At 49.0% G+C, this 27,357-nt stretch overlaps 1 protein-coding gene across 1 annotated transcript in view; it reads right to left on the bottom strand.

Moving 5' to 3' along the window:
- LOC142576176 (venom metalloproteinase antarease TserMP_A-like) overlaps positions 1-27,357 on the bottom strand; it is an 81,114-nt gene that overhangs the window by 10,800 nt on the left and 42,957 nt on the right. The window contains exons 10-12 of the mRNA XM_075686170.1: positions 20,827-20,935; positions 17,260-17,403; positions 1,581-1,737 (exon numbers count right to left, since the gene is read on the bottom strand). Of these exons, the coding sequence (XP_075542285.1) occupies positions 1,581-1,737; positions 17,260-17,403; positions 20,827-20,935 (410 nt within the window). The remainder of the gene's footprint in view (positions 1-1,580; positions 1,738-17,259; positions 17,404-20,826; positions 20,936-27,357) is intronic.

The raw sequence follows: 27,357 nt of genomic DNA, 5'->3' as shown, positions 1-27,357 counted from the left end.
GCACCTCACTCCCTTTATAGGGCCGGTACTGGGTAGGGGCAGAGCTATCCACGACTGGCAGGCAGTTGCCTGTGAGGCTGTTAATCAAGTCGTCCGGGGTAGAGTCGGTAAAGAGGTGGATGGCTCGCGAGAGAGATTGTCTCTGGCTGAACATGGTGCTGCCTGCATCGAGAAAATGTTTGAGCAAACCCACGCTCTTGCAGGATCTGAGCTGGCCCTCGACCGATTCGCAGAGCTCCTCCCATTGCTGTTTACACAGGCTCTTGCAGTGCTCTTCGATCTCCCTGTTAACCATGCAAACCATCGTGCGGAGCTTCCTGTTATGCTTCTGCCCCTTCCATCTCGTGAGGAGGGCTTGTTTGGCTTCCACCAGGTGGGCCAACCTGCTATCTATCCTGTTAACGTCGAGGTCAGTGACGACCTCCTTGCTTGCCGCTGCGGCATCAACCCTGACCACTTTAAGTCAGCGCCACTTACTTCTAAGTCTTTTACATTTCTTTTGTGCTGGAGAATCAATCAAGCAACCATGCCGTAACATTTAAATCAAGATAAATACATCACCTAGACATTCAACCAGGCTCCATTTCCGCATACAATTGCATCTTACACCCACAAAGGGGGAGACTGGTATGAAAAGCGGCTCTGTTGTCGCTTCACTTAGCTCAACTCACCCGTAAACTTACAAGCGAAGTACGGCTTGAGGGAACCCAAAAGTTGCGCCTGCTAACGCAAGCGTCTTTATGAGCAAAACAGGGCTATAGGTCAGGTCGGGCCGTTGGGACGTTCTTAAGTAAGACAAGAAAGTGCTATAATTCATCGTGCATGATCGTGAAAATCCGCGATGGCTTTTCCTTCTAACCCAAATGTCTATGTCCTTGCCAGCCCATGATTTAGGAAAAACCTTATGCGGGCAAGTTTATTAGAGAAGACCGCATTGGTATAGAATCGGCGAAAACGTTCAAGAAATTTTTATAAGGGGGCCTTGGCCAGAGCAATAGCTTAAAAATTAAACTCTGGTGTTTTACGTGCCAAAGCTATGAGCCGATTATGAGTGAAGCCGTACCGGGCGACTCCGGGCTATTTCTGACCATATAAATATTTAACGTACACTCAAAACACGTACGGTGCACCGACGTTCTGGCATTTCACCCTACCGAAACGCGACCACCGTCGACAGGAGTTGTTCCCGCAATTTGGTGCTTAGCGACGTAACAACATAACCGCTAAAATTCACGACGGTGCGTCGAGCGATAGCTTGGTAACATTGATAATGTGGTAAAGTCAGACCTCGTCTAACAACGCGCGTGATATCTAGTGACTGACACCACGCACACACCAACAGCGCGTGGGCCTCACGTAATGTTGCTGACGTCACGCGACGCGTGGTGATATTCACGATTGCACCATCCAGTCACGTTTCTACCTCCTCACCTGCTACACCGCTTTCTTCTCGGCTCTTGTACTCTTTTTCCTCCCTATTTGTGTTACCATATCGAGTGAATCGCGCGAAAGAGCGTCCATCCAAACATACAAAGTTAGCGAAGCAGACGAAAAAGGCTCTAATTATAAAGCCATTGTACCTTTAGGTAAGTAGAGTTTGCGAATGTTGGTTTTCGGTATGTTTCCTTGCAGAACGTGGGTCCATCCACAGTATCCCCAGGTAGATTTGCTGCCTTGTTTGGCAGAGAAATAACTTTGCATAATGTATCGTTCAATAGGCATTCTGCGGCAGGCGACCTGAAAAAGAATTGCACCCTTCTAAATAGCACAAGGGCAAATGTTCCAAACTACCAGAAATTTATTCCCCTTGAGCCTCTGGCCTATTCATAACATCGAAATTTCTTGTTGACACCGCACGATTAGTGTTGGCGCAGCAACACATCAGGCTTGCGATCTAACAGAAGTTAGAGCTCATACTGTTTGTGCTAACGAAAAATAAATACATAACCTTACAGAAATTAATGTAGTGAGGGCACTTTCCCATCAAAACTTAATATATCCTTTAAAAAAAGTATTTGTTACGCTTTCCGGCACAGTTCCTGCTTCGCTCTCAAGCAAGCTACCGATCTGAATAGAGAACTATACCCTACTGGTGCGCTCTAAATTCATATTGATCAACATTGATTGCGTGGGCTCCAAAGTAAGCAGAAAAAAATAAAGAACGTCAATTTAACTTTCGGCGGTTTACACGCAGAATTTTTTACCCACGCCGTAGGACTTAATACCTCAGCAAGAATTCAACGCTTTGGTTGCACATAGCAAATCCATGACGCAGATTATCGGGGCGCCTTATCAGCTCAATACTCTATGGCTAACATTTCAAATGAACAAGGACATCTAAAATGGACAAAGCAGCATCTGACGCAGTTCAGGCATTTATCTTTTTTTGGACTAATGAAGAAACACGATGGAGGGGCCGAGATTGATTGTGTGATGAAGAACGGAGGTAAAACCATGCTGCTTCCGGTCCCATATCGCATTGGCATGTGTCGTCCGCGTTTTCGTTGGGCAATTTTTTTCTTAAAAGGCTACGCCCCTTTTGTTACTTAACATCTATCGTAGTCACCGAAAGCGTATTCAATCGATCTCTGTGCGTGGAACAGGCTTTGCTTATGCGTTCAACTTACATTTGATGACATTAAAAGCGCGGCGCGTTAGCCGGTAGTCACGTGGTGTTTTTTTTTAATTTCGCGCACAATAAAGAAAAGCTGGAAAACAACTAAACAGGGCAGTTATCTTAGCATAGATAAAATAATCAGATTTTTCGTGAGCATGCTCTACAACTTTTGTATTGAGGATCTTTCGCTAGAAGTAATAATTAAAAAATTACCGACGATTACGTTACTTCCTAATGCGAAATTTGAGCGCAGCAAATAAGCTGTTTCACCTTTTCGATAGATTGAGGCAAAGAAATCGAGCAACAAATGTATGCGCTATCACAGAATTTTTTTTTTATTTTTCACACGTATTCCTTTAACAAAGACTCCACTAGGTAAGCTTCTGCTTCGGCGGCACGCACCTCTGGATTCTGACGGCGACGGCGCTGGGCCTCTGCTCTGGCAGCTCGTTTAGCAGCAGCAGCAGCAGCAGCAGACGGAGGACTTCCATCGGTCGTCTCGCTCATGGCTCAGAAAGAACTGGCAGATAATTTCGCAGTGGCGAACGGCAGCGGCAATTTCGGCTCGGGCGGTGCACATATACAGATCCGCCGCCACCGATCTGGCTCTCTGATTGCCACCGCACAGGGCGAACGGCAGCGGCAATTTCGGCTCGGGCGGTGCACATATACAGATCCGCCGCCACCGATCTGGCTCTCTGATTGCCACCACACAGGGGTTGCATTGGAGGAGGAGCGAAGAAAGGAATTAAGTTCGAGCCGGCGCTTTGACAACCGGAGACTCGCAGGAAGAGGGGGGAGGGGGGCGGCGTGTACACCCAGCGGCAAACGATGGGGGCAGAAGCGCGCGCAGCAAGCGGACAACACGATAAAGGGAAGAGGGAAGAGATAGCAGCGACTGACTGATGCCGCTGACGCCGATAGTGAGTCAACCCCAGCTGCGGAGTTGGTTTCAGGGACAACGCCGCCGATGCCGACACAAACAATATGATACCCTCGCTTCCGCAGCGCTAAGAACCAGGTCTAGCCGTGGGAAGGTGGTCACGTATTCGTCGACGTGCCGGGGCCTACGTGAAATAACCGGCGCGTCGGCAACTGAAGAGCACCCTATCCGCCACACAAGAACAGGGGGGGGGGACCCTTTCCTCCTCTTTCTGCATGGCGGCGACGGTGTTCTATGCAGTCACGTTATCTTGACTCTCTAGCGGCGTCAGCGGCATCCAGCGGTATCAGTCGGTCGCTGCTAGCGCTGGGGGGATGAAAGGGGGGCGGAGCTGGTTACGAGGCCGAGGACAACGCCGACGACGACGCGAAACCCAGGAACGGACGCCAAAGAGCTGCGCTCTAAAAGTTAGTTAAGCAATCCTTGTTAATCACCCAGCTTAGCGGATTGGAAAAAAATATCATGTCATGCTTCATATGACTCAGAACAATACTGCGGCAATTCGACACGCGTAGCGCTAATGTTATTTTTTCTTTAGTATCTAGCCCAAGTGAGCCGAAACACGCTGTATATTGTAACTAGGTATAATTGCAAGGCCCGGAGGGTAAACAAGCAGGTCTGTTAGTCGAGCGTCAGGCACCGAGCGCATGACGTCTATCCTCGATTGAGGCGCTGACCATGCGCCTGTTTTGTTCTCTACAACTTCGCCCCGGAGAACCAAGGGCCATCCTCGCGATTGAAGGGGAGGAGAGTGCGACCGGATTGTAGTACGGTTTGAGTCGCTGTACATGCAGCGTCTCGCGTCCGCGACTACTTAAGTCAGTGGATTGCGTTAGCGGCTCGACGAGGTAATTGACAGGGGACGTCTGTTGCGCGACGTGGTAGGTCCTGTGGCACTTGTCGAGGCTGAAACACCGGGAGTGGTCGAAGGTATCCAGAGGAAGACTAATCAGACCGGCTGATATGCGCTGGTGGGTCGCTGGTCATCGCGACAGAACTTTTGCTGCCTTTGGTTTTCGGTCGTAAAAGAGCGTGGGAGCTGGCGGCATTCCTCAGCGTATCTGGAAGCCTCCGAAAGCGGCATGCACTCCGATGGATTGGTTCGGAAGACGAAAATCCAGTCGACTGTACAGGAAGGTTAAAGGCCATATAATAGGAACAATGGAGAAAATTCCGTCGTGGCCAGGGATTCGGTGTTGCAGGCTTAAGTCACGTATGGTAAAACGAGATCCCAGTCGGTGTGGTCGGAACCAATGAAATAGGATAGCATGTCACCTAAAATGTGCCTAACTCGCTCCAGTCTTGCCGTTAGTCCGCGGGTGATCAAGAGTAGTGGTGCGATGGACAGCACGACATGCAGTATAAGGCGAGCGCGTTAACTACGTCGGAAAGGAAAGCGCCCTTTGTGACTAAGAAGTTCCCGGGGCGAACCATGGCGAAATATGAAGTGTTGCAAGAGGAAGGGTGCAACGTCGGGGCTGTGGCGGTTCATAGGGCAGCTGTTTCCACATAACGCCTCAGGTGATGTACGCCAACAAAGATCCAGCGATTCTCACTAGGTGTGCATAGTAGGTAGCCTCAGAGGTCAATGTCAACGGGGTCGAATGGTCGAGATGAGCACGGAATCGGCTTCAAGGGCCCACAAGGATGGTGAGTAGGAGGCCGACGGCGTTGGCATGTGAACATGCGAATGTTCGAACATGAGAAACACGTGAATGCACTGCTGGAGAGAAGTCTACTTCCTACGCCAATAGACAGTTTTAGTTACACGTACGTAGAGTATTCACGTACGCAAACGTGGAAAGCCTACGTACCTTACGTGCACGCCATCTGAAACGCTTTCAGCTGCACGTACGCGACGCACGCCAAGAGGGACCCCGTAGCTTCATCTATCGGGAAATGTGAACACGGCGGTAGGCAATTCAATCCTGTCGCCGTGTTTCGATGCGAGCCGTCTGCGCACGCGCGGCCCGCTATCGCTTGTTCGTGATCTTGCGGAACTCCCGCGCGAAGCTGTCTACGTGCGCAAGAAACGCACGCAAAGAATTGAATCTCACGTACGTCCGTGGGACGCGTGCGCGCCCTCTACGTTCTACGCATGCGCACTGCTCACACGTAGAAGCTCTACGTACGCAAAGCCTCTACGTACGTGTAACTAAAGCTGTCTAATAAAAGCGCAGACGTGGCCTGGAATAAGTTTTGAGGAGGCCAGCGTGGGTGCATTGCGGGTCCGCATGGAAAGCGCAGCTTACCTCTGCGCGGACGTGGCGCAGAGGTAAGCGCAGAGGTAAGCGCAAAGGAGCAGCAATCGACGTATCTTTGCACAGCTCCGCCGCCACATCGACGAGCGCTGGTGACGAAAATACCGAGTAGATGGCGGAAAGACTTGTCGTATTACTTGATATGGGTGAGCGTGAGTAAGCGCCTGCGTCGCTGTATTTACGGCCACAGTGATAGACAACGCGCATGTCGAAGTCCTTTAAAGGAGAGCCTAGGGGGCAAGATGGCCTGATGGGTTTTTCAGTGCAAACAGCCGAAACAGGATGTGAAGGTGAGTAAGAACATCGAAGGCACTGCCGTACAGGTATGATCCAAATTTTTCGAATTATCCCAATCAAAGCTGAGCATTCCTTTTTGGTGACGGAGTAATTCGATGCAGCCTTGGTTAACGTCCGGCTCGCGTTGGCTACTAGGTAGTCACCGTATCCACTTTTGCGCTGAGCGAGCACAGCATGAAGTCCTTTGCCGTTGGCGACTGTGTGGACTTCTGTGGGAGCTATTGGGTTGAAATGACCCAGTACTGGCAGCAATGTGCGCCGATGGCGCAATGTTGCAAGCGCGTCGTCGCAAGCTGAGGACGAGGAAAAAAGGCCTTTGTCGCTCGCAGCAGTTGGGTCAACGACCAATGATAGTAGCGAAATTTCAGATGAAACGACGAAAGTATGACGAGAGCCCGATGCAGCTTCGGAACTCTTTCAGGCACGTAGGTTTCGGGAAATTGATGATGGCAGAAGTTTTGAAGCATCGGACAAAATGCCGTCTTTAGAAACCACGTACCCGAGTATCGTGAACTCCTTCGCTCCAAAGTCACATTTATTCACATTAAGTTGGAGGACTGCGTTGGTTAAGCGCTCCAAGACCTGCTCGAGAGGCCACAAATGAATGGCGAAGTCAGGAGAAAAGACTCCCACGTCATCAAGATAAGGTAAGCAAGTCTTCTATTTAGACCGCGGAAGAGAGTGTCGACCGTTCAAAAGTAGCAGGGGCATGGCAAAGGCACAACGGCATAACGTTAAATTCATACAGGCCATTGAGTGTTACGAGAGCTGTTTTGGGGGAATCATCAGGAGCCATGCACACTTGCCAATAGCCAGAATGCACGATTGAGAAATAATACTCCGCTCCATGCAAAGAGTCAAAAGCATCGTCGATGCGCGGCAAAGGATACACGTCTATACGCGTTATCGTGTAAAGACGGCGGTTGTCCACGCAAAACCGGATGGATCCATCTTTTTTTCTTTACAAGGACTACAGGGTCTCCCAGGGACTGTTATAAGGCTGAAAAACTCCGCGCTGAAGCGTATCGCTGATTTGGTTTTCAATAACACGGAGCTCCATGGGTGATACGCGATAAGGTCGCTGGCGCAGCAGGGAGGGGGTGCCCGTATCGACCTCGTCATAGACCATTTATGTGCGGCTCATAGTCGCGTGTTGATAGTCGAATGTAGATGGGTACTTGCGAAACTGGTTGATGGGTCTGGAACGTTGAGAAGGCCTCAATAGGGCACCCATATAGTTGTCGAAGACGTCCCGCGTAGGCAGGGAGGAGTAGGGCAATAAGCTATAGGGTGTTGATGTCGGGAAAGGTGCCATCGAGAGGTGCGTAGAAGTTGGTCACCGAGTCGATGGACTCAAGACGTCTAAGGCACTCTACATGGCGCAAAATGAGGGGCAAGGCACAATTGTTGAAGACGATCATATGAGTGAAGCCTCCGTTGATAGGGATGAGAGCAAATGGAAGAAAACATCGGCGATGAACAAAAATAGACAACGGCATTAAAGGGGTAATGTCATCGGTAGCACACTTAGAGCAGGCCGGCGCAATCGCAGGAGTGTACGGAGGTATCGTAGTGTCATCTGCAATGAGCAGTTTTTCAACGGAATCAGCAGGATCATTTGATTGGGCGTCAGGAAATGGTGAAAATGGTGAACTTGAGAAACACGTGAATGCACTTCTGGAGAGAAGTCTACTTCCCACGCCAATAAAAGCGCAGACGTGGCCTGGAATAAGTTTTGAGGAGGCCAGCGTGGGTGCGAGAACAGCTAATAACAGACTTCGCATCGCAAAGGAAGTCCCACCTTAAGAATATGTCGTATGAACATGCAAACACAACAACAAATTCGAGTGTGTACGTGAGTCCTTAAATGGTGTTGCGGTTAGTGCATGTAGCAACAGGGGTTATGTGCTGTGCACTTGATGTACGGAACAACAGTGCAGACAAGGGTGTCATTACTTTCTTGAGCGAGCGACAAAGTTATTCTGTAATTACGGAAACGGCAGTTCCTGTGTCGACTAGTGCAAGTGCAACAATTCCGTCTATACCTATTTCGATAACGTTTGTCAAGAAAGAGCGAGGTCTTGTGCTGTCCGACACGGATGCAGTTCTTGCATCGGGAACTGCGACGCCTAGTTTTCCTTTTCAGTAGGAGTGAGGCGACGACACTTTGGGGCAGGCGAACGGCGTCATGGAGTTAGCGAGCGGCGGCGATCATTCTACATTCTTGCGGCGACAAATTCTACCGCAAGGTATTTGCCTTGCCGACGTTGATTGTCTCGGCGACCATCACGTGGCAGCGTTATCAACCGATGCTTCTTGCGAGCTTAGCAGGCCCATCGTTCCAGCCTCGGCCGCCGATCCCAAGATACAGAAAATGGTTCCGACGGACCTGTCTTCTGCGCAGCCTGACGACCTTTACGTAGTATTATCGTCCTACAGAGATATTTTCGACTTGGACGATCACCCTTTAGGCCAGACACTCACGGTCAAGCATCGGATTCTTAATGGCGATGCTACTCCTATTCACCGACGACCGCATCAAGTTTCTGCGTCGGAACACTGAGTAATTCAAAGCGAAGTCAACAAAATGCGGCGTGACGCCAAGGTGTCCAGCGGTGGGAACGTCGTGCAGTTGCTGCAGTGCAATCTGTAGCAGATGAAACGGAATGACGGTTAGGAGCTCGGGCCCGTCGGGGTGCATGTTGCGGCGATATAGGATGCAATTTTGTAGTAAGAACATGTGAAGGGATGGGTCAGACGGATCAGAGAGCAGGCGTACGATAATGGGACGTAATGGCTCATCACGTCGTTGTTCAGCGCCAATGTCTTGCAAGCCAGAGAGCGAAAGAACGGAGGTCGGTGCGACATCCACTAAACCATCCGGTACATCGACGGGATGACGAGACAGGCCGTCGGGGTCCTGATGTAGACGACCCGACCTGTAGACCACAGTGCATATGTATTCCTGCAGCCGTAGAGCCCAACGACCAAGGCGTCCGGCGGGAGCCTTGAGGGAAGAAAGCCAACAAAGGGTGTGGTGGTCGGTTGTAACTGTAAATGGCCGACCATATATGTAGGGTCGGAACTTGCCCGCTGCCCAAATGAGGACGAGACACTCGCGCTCAGTAATCGAGTAATTGCGCTCTGCGGGAGAGAGGAGGCGGCTGGCGTAGGCGATGACGCGGTCGTGCCCACATTGCCGTTCAGCTAAAACTGCATCGATGCCGTAGCCACTGGCGTCAGTGCGGATTTTTGTCGGAGCGGAGGCGTCGAAGTGGGGGAGAACAGGAGGTGTGGTGAGCAGCGTGATGAGCTGCGAGAAAGCAGACGCTTGTTCAGAGCCCCAACAGAAAGGAACGTCTTTCTTCAGGAGGTCAGTCACGGGACGGGCAACATGGGCGAAATTTTCGACAAACCTGCGGAAGTACGAGCAAAGGCCAATAAAGCTGCGAACATCTTTGGTACAAGTTGGTATAGGGAGATTCTGCACAGTATTAACTTTAGCGGGGTCGGGGCGAATGCCTGACGAATCGACGAGGTGTCTGAGCATGGTTATTTGGCGGTGACCGAAGTGGCAATTGGATGAGTTGAGATGCAAGCCAGCGGTGCGAAAAACAGAAAGAACAGATGAAAGTCTTTCAAGATGAGTCGCAATAGCTGAAGAGAATACGATGACGTCATCCAAGTAGCACAAACAGATGGACCATTTCAAACTACGCAAGAGCATGTCCATCATCCGTTCAAAGGCCGCCGGGGCATTGGCCAAGCCCGGAACTGATATAGACCGTCTTTTGTGAGGAATGCGGTCTTTTGACGGTCTATTTCATCCACGGCAATTTGCCAATATCCAGAGCGAAGGTCTATAGATGAAAAATAAGTGGCACCGTGGAGACAAGCCAGAGCATCGTCAATGCGGTGAAACGGATATACATCTTTCTCGGTGATCGTGTTTAGATGACGATAGTCAACGCAGAATCGCCAGCTGTTATCCTTCGTTTGGCGAGAACAACAGGGGACGCCCACGGGCTGGAAGAGTGTTCAATAGTCCCTTTTGCAAGCATCTCGTCAACCTCACTAGGGATAACTTGTCGCTCAGAGGGCGGCACCCGATATGGGCGTCGGCGAACAGGTGCTGCATCGCCGGCATTTATACGATGCTTCACGACCGTGGTTTGACACAAAGAGCGATCGTTCAGGTCGAAAATGTCGGAGTAGGGCTCTAGGAGGCCACGGAGCTCTGCGGCTTGTTGGATTGAGAGGGCCGGGGCAATCATCTTTGTAAAGTCGTCGGTCGGGGCTGATGCAGAAGGCCCAGCATGAGCATTGATCGAAGACGAAGCATTGGTCCGTGACAATGTGGCAACAGGCATGCCTCGAGGAAGTACTTGTGGGCACTGTCCGAAATTTAGGATGGGAAGACGTCTGATTGTCCGCAACAGAAACGATGGTGTGCGGGAAGGAGACATTGTGAGAAAGCAGAACTGAAGTCGCGGGAGTAAGGACATCGTCTCCGTCAGGTACAGGTGGGCAGGCTAAGACAGGGATGCAGGTTGCTGCAAGAGATGGCAGGCGTATAAAATCCGCGGAACAAAGCTGAGTTGGAGCTTGAGCAGGGAGGTCAACGGGAAGAGGCAGGGGTAGGTCAAGTTGTACAACACCGGCGGAACAATCAATCAAAGCAGAATGCGCGGCCAAAAAGTCGAGTCCGAGGATCACATTGTGAGGGCAACGTTCGAGAACGCTAAACAAAACGGACGTGTCGCGGCCGGCGACACCGACACGAGCAGTACACATTCCAAGAACAGCCGGAGTTCCACCGTCGGCGATCTGGAGCAGTCGAGTCGAAGCAGGAGTAAGTACTTTCTTCAAGTGCGTTCGAAGCTCCGCACTCATGATGGAAATTGGGGCTCCAGTGTCGATGAGTGCTGTAACGGGCAAACCATCCACGTCCACGTCCAGAAAGTTCCGATTAGTAGGCAGGGCCAGCAGAGGAATTTCAGGCCGGGGTTCTAAAGAAGCGTCACCTCCAGGAGCTGCCCCAATTAGTTTCCCGTCGGAGAGCGGCGACGGTAAGCTGGGGATGGAGAGCGACGCAGCTGGGGCGAACGGGAGCGGCGACTATGTGGTGATGACGAGCAGCTGGTCGCGGAGGCTTGTCAGGAGCGTCTTCAACCTCGGTGGAGAGTGATGGCGGGCGAGAATTCAGTGGAGAGCGGTGGTAGGCGGGAAAGCTTGGTCGAGAGTGGGCTGACCAGGAACTTCCACAGTGGCGAGAGATGTGGTCCAAACGTCCACAGTAAAAACAGATGGGTCTATCGTCATGTGTGCGCCATTCGGCCGGGTGGCGATAGCTCGAATATGGACCGTATTGGCTCCGTTGTACAGAGGCAGAGGCAGCAGACGAAGCAAAGTCAGGACGGCTGGCGGAGCAGATGGACTGAAGACCCACACTGGCAAGTTCTTGGCTAATTACCGACTGAATGACAGACACAAGCGGCCGGGAATCGTCAAAGCACTGCGTCACTGGCGTGGCAGGAGACGCTGCTTTGATTTCTCGCCGAACGATACGTACGACGTTCTCGCAGGAGGTGGGCTCACGCAGTGGACAAATGTCTTCGCACGTCGATGAAGCTGCGGTATTAGGTAGACGAGTAAACTGTTGAACTATGCGGCGACTCTTCGCGTCTTCAAAGCGGCGACATTCGTAAATGATCTTCTTGACCGTTTTTATGTTCTTGTAAACAAGCAGGTTAAAGGCGTCGTCGGCGACGCCTTTTAAAACGTTGCTGACCTTGTCTGCCTCTGCCATACTGTTATCCACTATGCAGCAAAGCGCGAGGACGTCCTTGTTATACCCAACGTAAGATTCAGTGGACGACTGTACACGGGTCCCAAGGTCCTTCCTCGCAGCACGTTGGCGGCGGACGGGCTTGCCGAACAAATCTCTAAGCTTCTGTTTGTACTGAGCCCAACTCGTAATCTCTTCTTCGTGTGTTTCGAACCAGACCCGTGCTGTTTTCTTAAGGTAGAATGTTATATTGGCCAGCATAAGCGCGTTATCCCAGCTCTTGTGTGTGCTGACCCGTTCGTAATTCTGCAACCAGTTATCGACGTCAACGTTGTCGATCCCGGAAAACACGCCAGGGTCGCGAGACTGGGCCAGGATGACCGTCGGTGGCGACGACGGGGCCGTGGTTGAACTCTCTCCTTCGGATGACATGGCGGCCAGGTTACGTACGCTGCGGAGCTCCGTCTTGCGCAAGTGCTTACCCTGCACCTCCACCAATGACGTTACGGGAAGGAAGAAGCGTGCGCCTATTTACAGATGGCTTTTAATGGCTGAGCCATCAAGCGTAGAGCAGCGATAATACTGCACTCTCCTTCGTCGTCTCTAAGGCCGCCATCATCGTCCTCTTCTTCCCACATTACCAATACATACAATACATACATACATACATACATACATACATACATACATACATACATACATACATACATACATACATAAATACATACATACATACATACATACATATATACATACACACACACATACATACATACATACATACATACATACATACATACATACATACATACATACATACATACATACATACATACATACATACATACAATACATACCTGTCAAGGTGCGGCATTATTCGAGTCGGCGGATTGCCTATCAAAGGGTGCCACAAGGTGGTGAGATGAGGAACTGGCGAGCAAGAAGGGCATTGCCAACCGTCCGGGCAAGCGGCGGAAAAAAAGTCAAAGGCAGGTTTAGAGCAAATTTTTTTCTTGTTGTTGTGGCGGCCGTGACGCCCCGACGGCTCTTTATAGGAGCCCCTGTGTATTCTCTACCCCACGCGTGCATTGAGAAGCTTGTTATGACGGCAGGGGTGCGAATACCCCGAAATATGTGGTGTCTCTATGCAATTCCGTGTTCACAGTTTACTGACAGAGTATGTGTGTCAGAGCGTTTGGCGCCGTATGGCTCCGTTTCTTCTGTGTTTTTCTACGGGAAATAGTGGTCCGACAAGGATTCAAGTGTGTGCGTGTGTGCCTGTGTGGTGCAATGCAAGTGCGCGACCTCTGACAGCAGGGGGGAATCACCCGGTCCCTCGCCCCTAATTAAAAGGCGCGCAGCCAAGGCCTTGGGAAGAGCAGGGATACAACTGGGTGTACTTGATTGGATCGTCACCAATATCTGCCGTTCCCTGAACCAGGTAACAGGGAGAGGAGAAGGTACTTAATTGCAGGTTTCAGACCAAGATAGGCAGTCTAGAAGCTGAACCTATGATCTGTTGAGAAGCGTCGTGGTGTCAGAGCCGTCCAGTATTGCCTGGGCCGCCTAGTCACTTCCAAACTCCGATTGACTAGTTCACGTGAGAGACACCAAAGCAACGTCTGCAGCGAAGCTCACAGTAGTTCCCCTCGAGTTAGCTCAACCTCCTCGAGGGAAGTCGTCAGATCAAGACTCCCGGGAAACCCAGCCCAGCAATCACATCCACCGCAACGAGATCGGCTCGCCAGCATTCTTCGGAAAAGCACTGGCGTCGACTCCACGCTTTGCTCCTGCTGCCCGGCCATGCGTAAGTGATCATTCGTTTTCTTTTGAACTCTGTTGAGTGAACCACCGTCGAGTGTATTCTTGTATAGTGTAAATTTTGTATCCACTGTTAATTGCTTGTTGTATTTCTTTTGCCGTCATCATTGATATATTAGGTGCATGCGTGTAGTGTTCTTATATTTTTGTGTTTCCTGTAATTTGCGTATTATTGTTAGTTGCTAAATATTTCTTTTCTCTTGTTTTTCTGACTCTGACTACTTCGCTGTGTTCGCTTGAGTACGGAACGACCAACCGGCTTGTGTACAAGCACGTGTACTTTATATATATATATATATATATATATATATATATATATAATGTCATGGCATGTATGAGTGCGAGTACTCTGTACTTGTCGCCGCCTGGTGATGCCCCTCCCCCTCCACTGAAGGGAGATTTAAACCCTGGCTAGGACACCCGCGATGTCACATGCGCGCCGTGTAGCGTCGATACGTGTACATATTGCATCGCAGTTACATATTATTACACCCAGTAGAATGCCATGAAGCACGTGCACAGGTAGCGGTACAAGGCTACTAAAGCATGTTTCAGGCAGAAAAAGGAGTTTAAATAGATCTATACGAGTATGCTAGAAAGAAATATGTGTTATTTCAATAACAACTATACGGACACTTCAGGCGCATTTTTGACGTTGGCGTCGCCATGATGTTCCTTACAAGTCAAAGGGCCATAACACCATCGCTGCGCGTCGTATACTGTATGTGCGAGTGAAAGCACGCGGGGAAGCCGACGATCTCTGTTCAATCCGCCGCACGAAGAGGAAAGTGGAGAGCCAACACGTCGTCTTCCATAGCGCGAAAGGCCATTGGGGGATGGGAAGGGTGGGGGCGGCGTTTTGCTGCGGCAGCAAATGGCGTATTTGGCGACGGGGAACAAGGGGAACTGACGATGACACCTCAATCTCGCGCGCCACACGATAGCGAGGTAAACGAGGAGGCAACGCGGGAGGGTCGGAGTGCGGCTTCGACTCCGCCAGCAAGTGCGTAGTTCACACGGTCGCTCGCGATCGCGCGCATTGTATGTTGAGAGGGATCTGCAGACCACTGACACCATCTCGCCGCTCTTGCGTTGAAGCGATAGACAGCACAAAGGGCTTATCGCTCGCTGCAGGTGCTGCTCTTGCTCACACCAGCGTTCTGACACAATGTTAGTTAAATCAGTTAGTAAGCGAATGTGTCCAAATTTATGCGGCGGATAAAACTATTAACCTTACATCGTATATCTCTGCACTAATTTGGTATCGCAATCGGCGTTTCGCCTCTGGGGCGAATCTATAATTTTTCTGTTTAACAGAATGAATTAACCTCGCTATGCGGCTATGTCACCGCCGCGTCTCAAAGGGGATCCCAATAAATGATCATAATCATTACCATCGCATCCTGCCAGTTGCCTTGAGATGTGAGATGCGCTGCGCGTTGCGCTTATACCTGTGCGTTTTGTATAGCAGTTGCTTATTATTGCACCAGGTGGCACGCCATGTACAAGTTGCATAAATAGTGGTAGAAAGTAGACAGCGAAGTCTTGGGGAAGAAAAAGAACGTTATGCAAATGTATAAATATTGATGTAATGAAAAACATCCCAATTGCAAGAACCAGCGTCTTCCAGTGTGAAACCAGCGCGTTTTCTGGCACTGGGACGCAATAGGTATGCTGGCGCTCACTGGGACTCACTAGGGCACCAGTGAGAACGCTGGTTAAGAAATGGGTCACACTGGAAGAGACGCTGGTTCCACTGCCATGAAGCTGGGGTGCACTAGTTTGTGCTGTACAGGCGCTGGTTCTCGCTGCAGTTCGCTGGTTCGCAGTGGGAACTGCGCTGGTTGTGTTTGTGCCGCACTGGTTCCAGTACGCAAGGATGAGCGCTGCTGAATATTAAATGCTTTATGTAATTTAATCGCTTGATACTAGTCTCGTGTCCTAAATAACGCTATATCTTGGGGTCATAAAACCCTATTTCGTATCGCAGATTGGAATAAACGTTCGTGAGCTGCACTGTTTATTCAAAGACATTTGACACTGAAGATCACTTCCTTTTTTTCATTTTCCCTTTGATAGGACGGATAGCTAAATTCTTGAACGAAACCACGCAAAGGCAGAGGACGCCGCGTTTTTTAGTAGTTCGCACGTAACATATGACTGGGAGTTGTCGCCGTCATCGCAATGTTGTGGAGTGGACATGAAATATAGAAGTTGTTCAGACGCACGCGAATGGATCCCGAGTTCGAAGCCTATTGCTGACTGATATTATCGCACCGATAACAAAGCACAGCTGATTCGTGCGCTTCCACTTTCCCTATTGTACTAAAAGAAAGTTATGAGGCTCAAATACACGCATTTTAGCTTTGAGCAGCTACCCGCGCCGAGATCGGTCCCCACCAAAGCTTAGACCTACCGTATCCGCCGAGTCTGTCTTCAAGCTATCGGCGCGTCTAGGCTCAGGAATGAAGAAGTCTAACAAGGATAACTTACTCTATATATCAGCTTTCGCATCGGTGTTCTTAAACAATTTTTTTCATGTCTACAGTGCCAGGTCAAGAAGCGATGACCGAAGATGTGACGCGTCATAAACACAGGTATATGTGCTATCGCCGAAGGCTCCCATCACTAGCCTGCGCTTTTCTGAGGAAGATATATGACTAGACAAGCGTTGACTGAAAGACATCACTGAACTAGAAAACGTTGCATATCCATCGCGTGAAGAACAAGAAACGGCTATCGAAATCGGCAGTAACCGCCCAAACAGCGTCGCGGCTCGGCGGTTCAATAGCACTTTTTCGAAGTTAAAATACCAATCGCAAGTAAAAAACGATGTTGTGGCACTTCCGAGCATGCTACTGAATACTCACAGCTAATTTTTCTTTGTAGTACAGGCGTGAGTTTTAGTTGCTGGGCGATAGCGCAGCTGCCATGTCTGTGCGAGACGTAGCTCTGCGAAACTAAAACTGCTTCTCGATTTTGAAATGACAAATTATCCCTTTATGTTCGTCTGTAGGCGTCGCGTAGCGGTTAAGTGCCGGGCGTGAGATCTGTGGACGATCGAATCCTGGTCAAAGCAGTTTTATTCTGACGTTCCTTTTTATTGCACTAAAACGCTATTTGTTGCTTTCTGTATTAAAAATATATATACGGTGTTCAGGCGCCGCATATTTAACGCGCTAGAGCTGTTTTTCGCACGAGTAGCCAGTGCCTCCCAGTACGCCGCGCCTGCCCAGCGCCCCAGCATCCAGCGCGCGGCACTGGGCCCATAATGCGGCGCACTGGGTTTTGCAGTAAGGAAGTACTACATACCTGAATAATTCAAGCAGTCTAGGTGACTGTCACCATCCCATTTCAAAGGGGATGCCATTAAATCATCGTCATCATCATTATCATCGTATCGTGCCGACTGGGGACCTATCCCCGATGATAGGTCCCCAGTCGCTACGCCAGCTTGGGGGCACTGAATGCTCTCTGCCAAGTGCTGTAGCCTACTAAGAAAGGTTTCTGGATGATTTGGCAGAAAGATTACCTTAGGAAGTCCGCAACAATCCTCTTGGTGCAGCTGGAAAACGCGCAGCTGTTATTTCCGTTTCTCCGAGGGCTACTCATCAAATATCCGTGTGTTGATGGGCAATCCTTCGCTTCTGCAACGCCGTCGTGAGGAGCGTTCAACCTGTAAACATTGGCATTCGCCAACTGTGAAATGATCATAGAATAGGTCGCATAGAAATGCTGCAAGCTATTTCTGTGGGCTGCGCTGTGCAAATAGCTATAAGGAAAGTGACAACGAATTGATAAGCAACGTATTTTTTTTAGTGCAACGGAAAGCTTACCGGTCAGAGTGTAAAATGCAGTGGTAACGCGGAAAGCACAGTGGAACATTTATATCAAAAATTTTCGATGTGCAGTGAGGATGTTCTCGTTCACTGGAAGCATGCTTGAAACAGTGATAAGGGAGTACGATAGCTATTACACGCTGGCATTCGTGAAGTGCGGCCGCACTTCTGAGCAAGTGTTGTTTTGTTTATCGAGCCGATATTCTTGCGATTCATGTCTTCCGAAGGTTAAATTATTTCTACAATCCAACAGCTTCGCGATTTGGTGATTTCCTCTCCTACGGTTTCGTCCATTATTAACGCCAGGCTGTTTTTTCTCGAGGCCAGCTTATGTTCCCAAAAGCGAAACGACGCTTTCACGAGCGATACGCATTGCAGCTTGTTGCTGTAGCCAGGCATGCGCTTTTGATTTCCGAAGCATGTGGTCTCTCGAAGCCCCCTGAGGGGATAAAAGAAGGATGAGCAGTGAAGCTGTATATGCGGGCCCCTTAATGGCGAAGTGCACCTCCACCACGGCTGGTCCCGGCATTTCACTATCGTCGGGATCGGCCCACGTACTGGTGGTGCTTAACGTGTGGGTTGTGCGTATGGGTGGTGCTGAACGCTTGCTTCACCTCCGCTGTGGGTCGACCCAGCATTGCACTATGTTTGGGATTGGCTCACGTATGGGGAGAGTTTGACGCCTGCTTCATCTCCGCCCCGGTTGGCCCCGGCATTGCACTATCATCGGCATTTTTTTCTACACGCGAACACGCTAGTAGAACACGCTAACAGCTCCGGAGTAAAAAAATGCAATGATGGGGTTTTTTGCGCTAAAACCATGATCTGATTATGAGGCACGCCATAGTGGGAACTCCGGAAATTTGAACGGCCAGGGGATCATTAACGTGCACCTAAATCTAAGCATACGGGCGTTCTCGCATTCTGCCCCCATCGAAATGCGTCCGCCATGTCCTGTATTCGATACCGCGACCTCATGCTTAGCCACCCAACACCATAGCCACTAAGCCACCACAGGCGGTTGGACCTGAGTGACCTGGAATAAATTATTTTAGCTTGCGTGCGTTCCCAGAATTTCGGGCGCGTCAACATCACTGATGGGCGCCGCCGTGCTGGATGGATGGATGAATGCTATGAGTGTCCCCTTTGAAACTGGGCGCTGAGTTGCGCAATTAAGCTATTTTTCTTATCTTGCCTAAAGTTTATCTATATTAATTTCTTTTGCACACGAAAAATTCCCAGAATCAAGTTTTGTAAATCATTATTGGGAACATTGTTCGTGGTCTCCCCAAGTTTCTGCCGCGAAACACGTCCCGCATTCATTGACGTTCGTGAGCGCTGCTTCTTAGCAAGGGCGTTTTTACTTCATAATTTTAAGCAATAAGCATAATCAGTAAGTATGCTGTCCATAATAACAGCCGACCTACGCATAGTCATTCCATGTACTACAACTGAAATATCATTCTTTCTTTCAGATCGAATAGAAGCCACAAACACCAGTCAGTCGCGAACCAAAGGAAACCAGGTAAACGAGTTGAACGTAATTCACTTCAACATGAGTTTTAAATAGCAATAATAAATTTAGAGATATGTATAATTAGAAATTTCCTCTGGAAGGAGTCAGGCATTAAATGAATATGGCGTCCGGGAGGCAATATTTTTTCAATGCATAGGTACAATTTTAACATCTTTCGTGTTTGATTTCCTTCATTCCGTTGGCCCTCAATAGAGACATGTTTGTGAACGGCTTATTTTTGATAAATCATGTTGTCTTTTCCTTGTGAAAGCTGTATTATTCACATAATTGTGATATACGTTTGACTGAATTATACTATATAGACACGAAAAGCACCCTAGGCCTGTAGGCTCTGTCGTCATGTAATTGTGCAGTCACTGTGGTACGAGAAGCTCTCGTTGCAATTTTAAATTACGCCCGGTAATGTGATCAAGCAGGCGCTAAGGAAGGCGCGTTGATGGCTGCTGGTTCCATGAGCGCTGTCTTCCCAGGCGTTTAGGGGTGGAGGTTGCGCATTCTAGAGCTTTAGATAGCAAGTGCTCGCTCCCCTCTGTCATTGCTTTTGATCACACCACCGAGCCCTTGTTCGTGGTCATCGAGTCAAATTGATTCATGCCTGCCTGAGCGCGAGCGGCATTGCCCTTGCCAACTTAGCAATCAAATGTCCACTGCAATTACACAGCCGATAAAAGTGCAAATCTTGCTTCGTACAGCTGTGCAGTTATTTGCTATCGAAATCAATGCTTCAACCTTTGGGGCCAAACTTCGGCTTCTTTTTATTCTGTGCTTTTATTTTTAAGTGAGCGACATTGGCATGTAGTCCATAATTTCATCATACACGGCACATGCACTTGCACCTATTTCCATTCATCTGAAAGCATTCTTGACAGAATCCGGCGTCAATGCCAGTGTTTGGCGTAAACGACGTCCGTGCACCGCTTCCAAAGGCCGGCCTACCCATGACAAGCTCTAGTTTCCTCTCCAGGCTGCTTTGCTTTAGGCAACTATTCTGTAGATTCTCTAATACATATTCAATTGGACTTTGCCTGTTAAAGTCCTCAATTATTAAGCTATTCAAACGGTTTCTCAGCAACAAGATAAAACCGAGAACCACTGGTCACCCTCATATACGTTCATACATAATTCTGGGCATTCTGGTATTTGGAATTATTTCTTCGTGTATGCTGTGCAGAGCATCGTAGAGACCACGTCCCATTGCCTGAAGGCCTTTTTAATTGGCTATTTGTTGTTTGCTTTCGTTGTGCTTAACTATGGTTGCAGCAGAACCTTTCTATTTCCTTCCTAAGATATTCATGATTCTGCTTGTAAGCCTTAGTTTCGCAGTGCCTTCCTGATGTTGGTTCCGCAATCTGTCAAGCTCATGGAGTTCAAGCAACATCGAGAGTTCACAGGATAATGGAGACTTGAAGGGAAAAGTGGGAATAGACGGCAATATGTTATTCAACGTAATATATAACAGCTTATATGATGGCATGAATATTACATTCACAGTTGTACTTCTTTTGCTGATTAAAATAAAGTGTTTCCCTAGTTCTTTTCAAAATTGCCTGAGTGAATGCCGCGCACAGCGCCAATATCAAGCAAAAGGACCTATAATTCAGGGATTGTTTTGCGCACTTCTGATGATGTATTATGTTAACATTGTTTCAAGGGGCCTAAGTTGGAGTCATGAGGCAATAAGTATAAAGCGCCGAAAGCTTGTCGAGCAAGCCAGTGTACTCACAAATGTGCTATTTCGTGAGCGGCTGTTTGCACACCTGAGAATGTACCAGGCCTGTCCACCCCTAAGCCACCTCTGCGATTGCTGCAGGCTGTCCCTCTGTATGCCACTCCTGGAAGTTGAAGCAATGTGACGCAACGTGAATAAAAAAATGACACAATCAAGATTTTTACGTGCAGTTAGAAAAGCAATTGTTTCTCATTGAAGACCTTCCTCAAGCATTTCGATGTGGCAGTTTCTGTATTACTGTGATGCAGAAATTGTGACTGCGTCTTGATTATCGGATCACATGGATGCAAAAACAGTACGAACGCTGGCTGTCGGTTCCTATGACGTGCTGGTTGAGTGGACTATGTAGTCGCGACTAATATACGCGATGATCATTCCTTAAGTTTTACGGAATTTTGAAAAGTCGCCTGCTACGGATAAAACAATACTATTCCTTCGTACAATCATCGTTGACAGCGTCTGATTTCCCGCATCTCGATTTTCCTTGGAACAAGAAAGGTGCTCCTCTAGGAAAACACAACTAACGACTACAAGACTATGGTGCCGAGTCCCCTACTGAACATTTACTTCCACAGGTCTTTGAGCCGCTTATGCAATGAAAGTGAATTTCTGCAACACTTCTCTTTGAGATGACGGCTTTTCATTATTCAACGGATGATCTTTAGAAGAACCCTTTCAAAACCTTGGCTTGAATTTGAGTCACTGTAATTCTTTCCTTTGGGGACACTGCACTACTTTAGAGCCACAGAAACATTTGTGAAGCCCTCTGCATCTTTCTGCGTGAGGCAAAAAGCATTGCATGCTAGACATCTTAATACTTATGATGGTCACAGAATTCATTATGTAATACTTATATAATTGGTTATTCATATCTGTAACAGTAGGCACTTTAAATGCTATCTGCAAAATACTTATTTCTTTTCCGCTAAATAATTTTAAAAATTGATAATATTTCCTTCATCGCCCTTATCAGGAGCGATCCCTCCGAGGGGGTTGCGCCATGTTACTGTGGAACAAGAACAAGGTGTCAGACCAGATCTCATTGATTCATTCAAAATAAATTTATAGTTCTTGCCAAATATCTAGTAAACATGACTGGTGAAATAACTGGGTAATGGGATTTAAGCACTGCGACCAACAGCAAACTCCCAAGAAGTATCACGACACCTTCGACGCTGACCTTCGGCACATCTGGCGACATCTAGGACTACAAACAGAACTGCACCCTCTCTGAGTCCAGTTGAGAAAGATCACAACCAATTCAACGGCTAGACAGACTGAAGAGACCACCACTCCGCGTCGTCAATGGATTTTGTACTCGCCGATAACCCCAATGCTGTTTCACGCTGACGTGTTCGAAAATAATGAGGACTGGCTGGACCACCGCAATGGAGTTGCCAGTGTCAACGAATGAGAAAACCACCGGCAGCTCCGGTATGTCTACTTCACCCTCGAGGACTCGGCGCGCACCTGGTTTAAAACCATGAAGCGAGCTTGGCGACCTGGCTTAAATTTTGTAGCCAGCTACGAAATACCTACGGATGATAGGACCGGAATGAGCAAGCAGAACGTGCCCTCAAAACAGGAACCAGAGACCAAATGAGAGTGTGGCCAGATTCGCTGAGGACATGTGACGATTGTTCCTCCTTGCTGGTCCCCGAATGACATGAGTAAAGAAAGTACGCTTGATGATGCGAGGCAGGAGGAATCAGAAGTTCGCAGGTCGATTGTCCAATCCACCGGGTACCATAGTACCTCCGGGTACCATCGTTGTAAACAACAAAGATGGAGCGCACACTGCGGCAGCGGTCATCGCAATACGGATGCCCAAGTAAATTTCCATGTCTCTTGTCGTCCATGGCAACTCATAATTTCACGACCTTCAGGGAAATAGTGTACGTGAGAAGCTGCAAAATGTGACTGCTCTGACTGACATATATGGAAAAGTCAAGCAGCTGGCACAACCGCTGGTCGTGGCACGACCTGCAGCCCCTCTCCTGTCGTACGATGAAGCCTTAAAAGCTCCTATGCCGGCAGTCAGCTATCCATTCCGTCCATTCACGCAACAGACGGCACAGTGCTTCTCGAGCCCTCTGCCATCGGCAAGCCCAAGTCTGAACGTGCGGAAATCCAGTGTGTGGCGCACTCCCGAAAATCGGCCACTGTGCTGCCATTGTAGGGAAGCAGATCGCATACAGTGTATCATGAGTGCACTTACCTGGTTTCGCCCACACGCATTCCATCACCGAGAGGGTGAGCGTCCTCGAGCTATTGCGAAATACTTGGCGAGCCACCAATCTCCGAATCTTCCGCGACGTCAGTCCCGCTCTCCATCTCCTCGACGTTTTGCGTCACTTCGCCAATGCTTGGCGTTCCCTCATGACGTTGGCAGCTGATCCACTAGGTCCCCAAGCCCACACCGGAGAAACTAGAAGCAGTGACGTCCGTGGGGCTGCTGTTCACCGAACTATAGAATGTCCTCTTCTCCCAATACGCTAGCCGACCACAGACGATTCCCTTTCACAGCCGCATGCTGCCGACAACGAAAGTATTTCCGCTGGCATCCCCATTTCGATCGACAATTGCCCGGTCACTGCCCTCATGGACACTGGTGCCGATTATACCGTTATGAGTGCCGAACTAGTCCCTCTGTTGAGAAAGGTCATGACAGCATGGCACGGACCAAACCTGCGGACAGCAGGTGGTTATCACCTGACGCCGATTGGGAGATGTACAGCCAGACTCCAAATACTTCCTTCTGGAAATAGCGCTTCCGCAAAGTCTTCCTTCGAATTGATTTTCTGCGCGAGAACGGAGCTGTTATCGACTTTCGCGAGCTGATTGTAACGCTTTCTGACAACTACACGCCCATACAGCAAGACAGTAGCACGCGAAAGACAGCACTGCGCGTTGTTGATGACACTGCAACACTCCCGCCACGAACTAGTACGGTCATAACTGTTGACAGTAGCGGAATGGCTGAAGGAATGCTGTCGGTGTTCTTTGCTCGGTAGGACAGTGTCACCCTTGGCATTATTCGACTGAATCGCAGGATGACTGAGTTTTTATTTAGGAACTTCAGCAGCGAGTACGAACACTTCGAAAAGCATACGGCCATTGCTTACTTTGAAGAGCTTCGGGATGGACAAAGTTCTAAGCTTGCTGAGCTTTCTACAGCCGTCAAGAGTGACACCGCAATTGTCAATACAGTCCACATAAATCTTTTGCTCTCAACCACACAGAAGAGCGTATGCAAAGTGTTTTATACCTGCTAGGTGAATGTTTTGCATCCACGTCAAAAGTAAAAGGGACCCTGTCACGAAGCATCGTGTTGTAACGGGCCCGAACGAATGATCCGTGTGCCAGCACGCCTACCGAGTGTACCAAAACGAGCAGGAGGCGATTCGTTGTCAAGTTAAGCATATGTAATTACTGTAATTAAGCATGTGTAATTACCACGATGTAATTCATCTGCGAACCAGCCCGTGCGTGTACACCACTATGCTTGTGAAATAGAAGGACGGCACTCTTCGGTTTTGAGCGCATTACCACAAACTGAAGAACCTGACGAAGAAAATATGTTTACCCTCTTCCCCACATAGATGACTATGTAGATCACCCCCTACATGCCCGATACTTCTCGTCAATTTGCGACACGCTTATATGATTTGCGAAGTGGATACTGGCAGATCCAAGTTGATGAACGTGATCGCAGAAAGATTTCGTTCGCAACTCCTGACGGTCCTTACGAATTTAAGGATCTGCTCTTCGTATTATGCTCTGATCCCGCGACCTTTTAGAGGATGATTGACACTGTGCTGTCAGGCCTCAAGTGGGAATCATGTATCATCTATTTAGACGACGCCATTGTTTTTTCGGGATTTTGAAGAACACTGGCAGTGACTTCATTCCGTGTTTCTTGGATTTCAATTAGCAGACCTATCGGTAAAGCTTGAGAAATCTTATTTCGGCTATGGGGAGCTGAATTTCCTCGGCCACATTGTCAGTAACGATGGTGTTCGGACAGACCCCGACAAGAGTATGGCTTTTGCCGCACTTCCATCACCTTCCAACAAATTTGACATGCTCCGCTTCTTAAACCTCTGTGCATAATACAGACGCTTTGTGGAGAATTCTCGAAAAATCTCAGAATCCCTCACTAATTTAACGAAGGAGGATATTCCGTTTGTTTGGGGTCCGGAGCAGACAGACGCTATTTCACAACTTCAGCGGCGCGCCCGGACATAGCCTTTACTTGGACACTTTAATGAAGACACCGGTACTGAACTGCACGCTGATTCTAGCGACATCGGCCATGGAGCAGTCCTGGTGCAGTGGGAAGATGGCGTTGAACCTGCTATTGCTTGCGCTAGCGGCACTTTGTCTTCTGCAGAAACTACTCTGCCACTGAAAAGGAGTGTTCAGCTGTCGTCTGGGCGGTAGCTAACTTCCGACCATACTTATAGGTTATCGACCCATGCCCTTTCTTGGCTTGTCAATATCAAATATCCTTCAGGGCACTTGGCCAGGTGCAGCCTTCGTCTTCGAGAATCTCACCGAACAAACGTCTATAAGTCTGGCCGGTGGCACATTGATGCTGACTACCATATATTGTGAAATATACTATGTAGTGGGAGGAGGATGAAGTGCTTCTCTTGTGGAGCACATCTCGCCTATCTCTGCGCTTTTCTGGACTTCTCACTATACTTGTGGGGTCTACTGCCCCCTAAATCGCGGTGATGGATATGCAGCACCCCGAAGACCCTCACGGTGCCCGTTCACCCGCGGAAATCAGTTCGAGGAAGCGAGGAAGTACATCTAGTGATCTAGACACAGAGCTGTACTTCACATTAGGTGACGAGTGCTCGGAAGACAGCTTTCGATTTGTCCAGTACCGCAAGACCAAACGCAGAATTCGCAACGCATCTTCGAGAATCCAGCTCGAACACCGTGAAAGCTGCGCATCAACGATGGCCTCACTCCATCCTGTTTGTGCCACTGAACGCCACTGACAACCTACGCGTCCTCAACAGGCAAGCACTCTCCATATATCTAGAGAACACCGTGCCGAACAAAATCAAGGATGTCAGGATAAACGCTAGGCGAAACATCCTGGCAATCGATGTGATGAATCCGAGCGCGCTGAACATACTGCAACATATAACGCAGCTGGGTAACATCAAGGTCCGCTCCATCGTGCCAGCGAATGGTGTCACAATAACAGGAGTCATCTATGACATTGACAACGAAATGCCTCACGCAGACCACCCAGTTCTCATAAAACCAGCAAGTGAACACAACGTCATTGTGCATGTTGGTCACCTCGGTTACACACGTTGCGTGAGGATAACGTTGAAAGGTGACTGCCTTCCATCCTACGTGAAGGTTAGTCACTTTCGCCACCAGGTTCGACCATTTATTCCAATACCAATGCAATGCTTCAATTGTCAGGAGATTGGCCATGTGAAGGGTGTTTGCAGAAATTCCGCCATGTGCCTTCGATGCGCCAAACCCCACTCGGAAGACTACTGCAGCGCCACGTTGAAATGTCCTAACTGTCAGAGTGATCACTGCGCCTCTTCCATAGGCTGTCCCCAGATCAAGAAAGAGATCACCATTCTTAAACAAATGGTGAGAGACAACTCTAACCACAAAGAGGCCGCGGTGGAAGTGCGGCGAAGACGACGTCACCATCGAAGGAATTCACGACGGAGAATATCAACTTTTCCAGAAAAGTCAACTCGCCAAGCAGCACAATCAGCGGAAGTTTCCAGCACCCCAAACACCGATGTTAGAAGGGAGAAAGCTGCCAGATCTCTCTCTACAATGGAATGGCCGCCACCTCTGCGTTCCCGACCGGCAGAAGAGCCGCAGAAGAAGCCGCCCCCAGTACAGCAAGGTGCTGTATCCGAGGAGTCTCGGAAAACAGATGAGCAAGTGATAGCACTTATTAGGCCTTTAATGAATGCCATTCGAGTGTTGCTAAGCAACATACAAACACCATCTGCCAGAAGTGCGCTTCAAGTACTGGACGCTCTGAGTCCGGTGCTGGCGACGCTTTAGTAGATCATGTCTCCCCAGCCACAGTCTTTCAGGGATGAGGTCCGACAAGCAGCTATTTTTCAGTGGGATGCCCGCGGACTCAGAGCGCGCATTTCGGATTTCCGCCGCTTCCTCTATGCCAATATGTTTCCCATTATCGTCATTTGCGAGCCGAAATTGTTCCACCTGATCGGGCTTTCTGGCTATGAATCGTTTATGTCAACTGTTGGCGAAAACAGTAAGGTTTCGGTGTTTATTCGCCGTGACCTCACATTCATCAATCTGTGCCACCTAACGACGATAATCAATATATATGCCTAACAGTAAGGAAAAAGAATTTTACGTTTACTTTTGTGGGCGCCTACCTATCTCCGTCATATAAGTGATGCCGGCCATAAAATAACTTTCCAATGGCTTCCAAGTCACTGCGGGATTATCGGCAATGAACGGGCCGATAAAGCTGCCCGTTCAGCCCATGCTGAG

This window comes from Dermacentor variabilis, chromosome 3 (assembly GCF_050947875.1).
Source record: "Dermacentor variabilis isolate Ectoservices chromosome 3, ASM5094787v1, whole genome shotgun sequence".
Taxonomy (NCBI): Eukaryota; Metazoa; Arthropoda; class Arachnida; order Ixodida; family Ixodidae; genus Dermacentor; species Dermacentor variabilis.
This window is presented reverse-complemented; position numbering and strand designations above follow the sequence as displayed.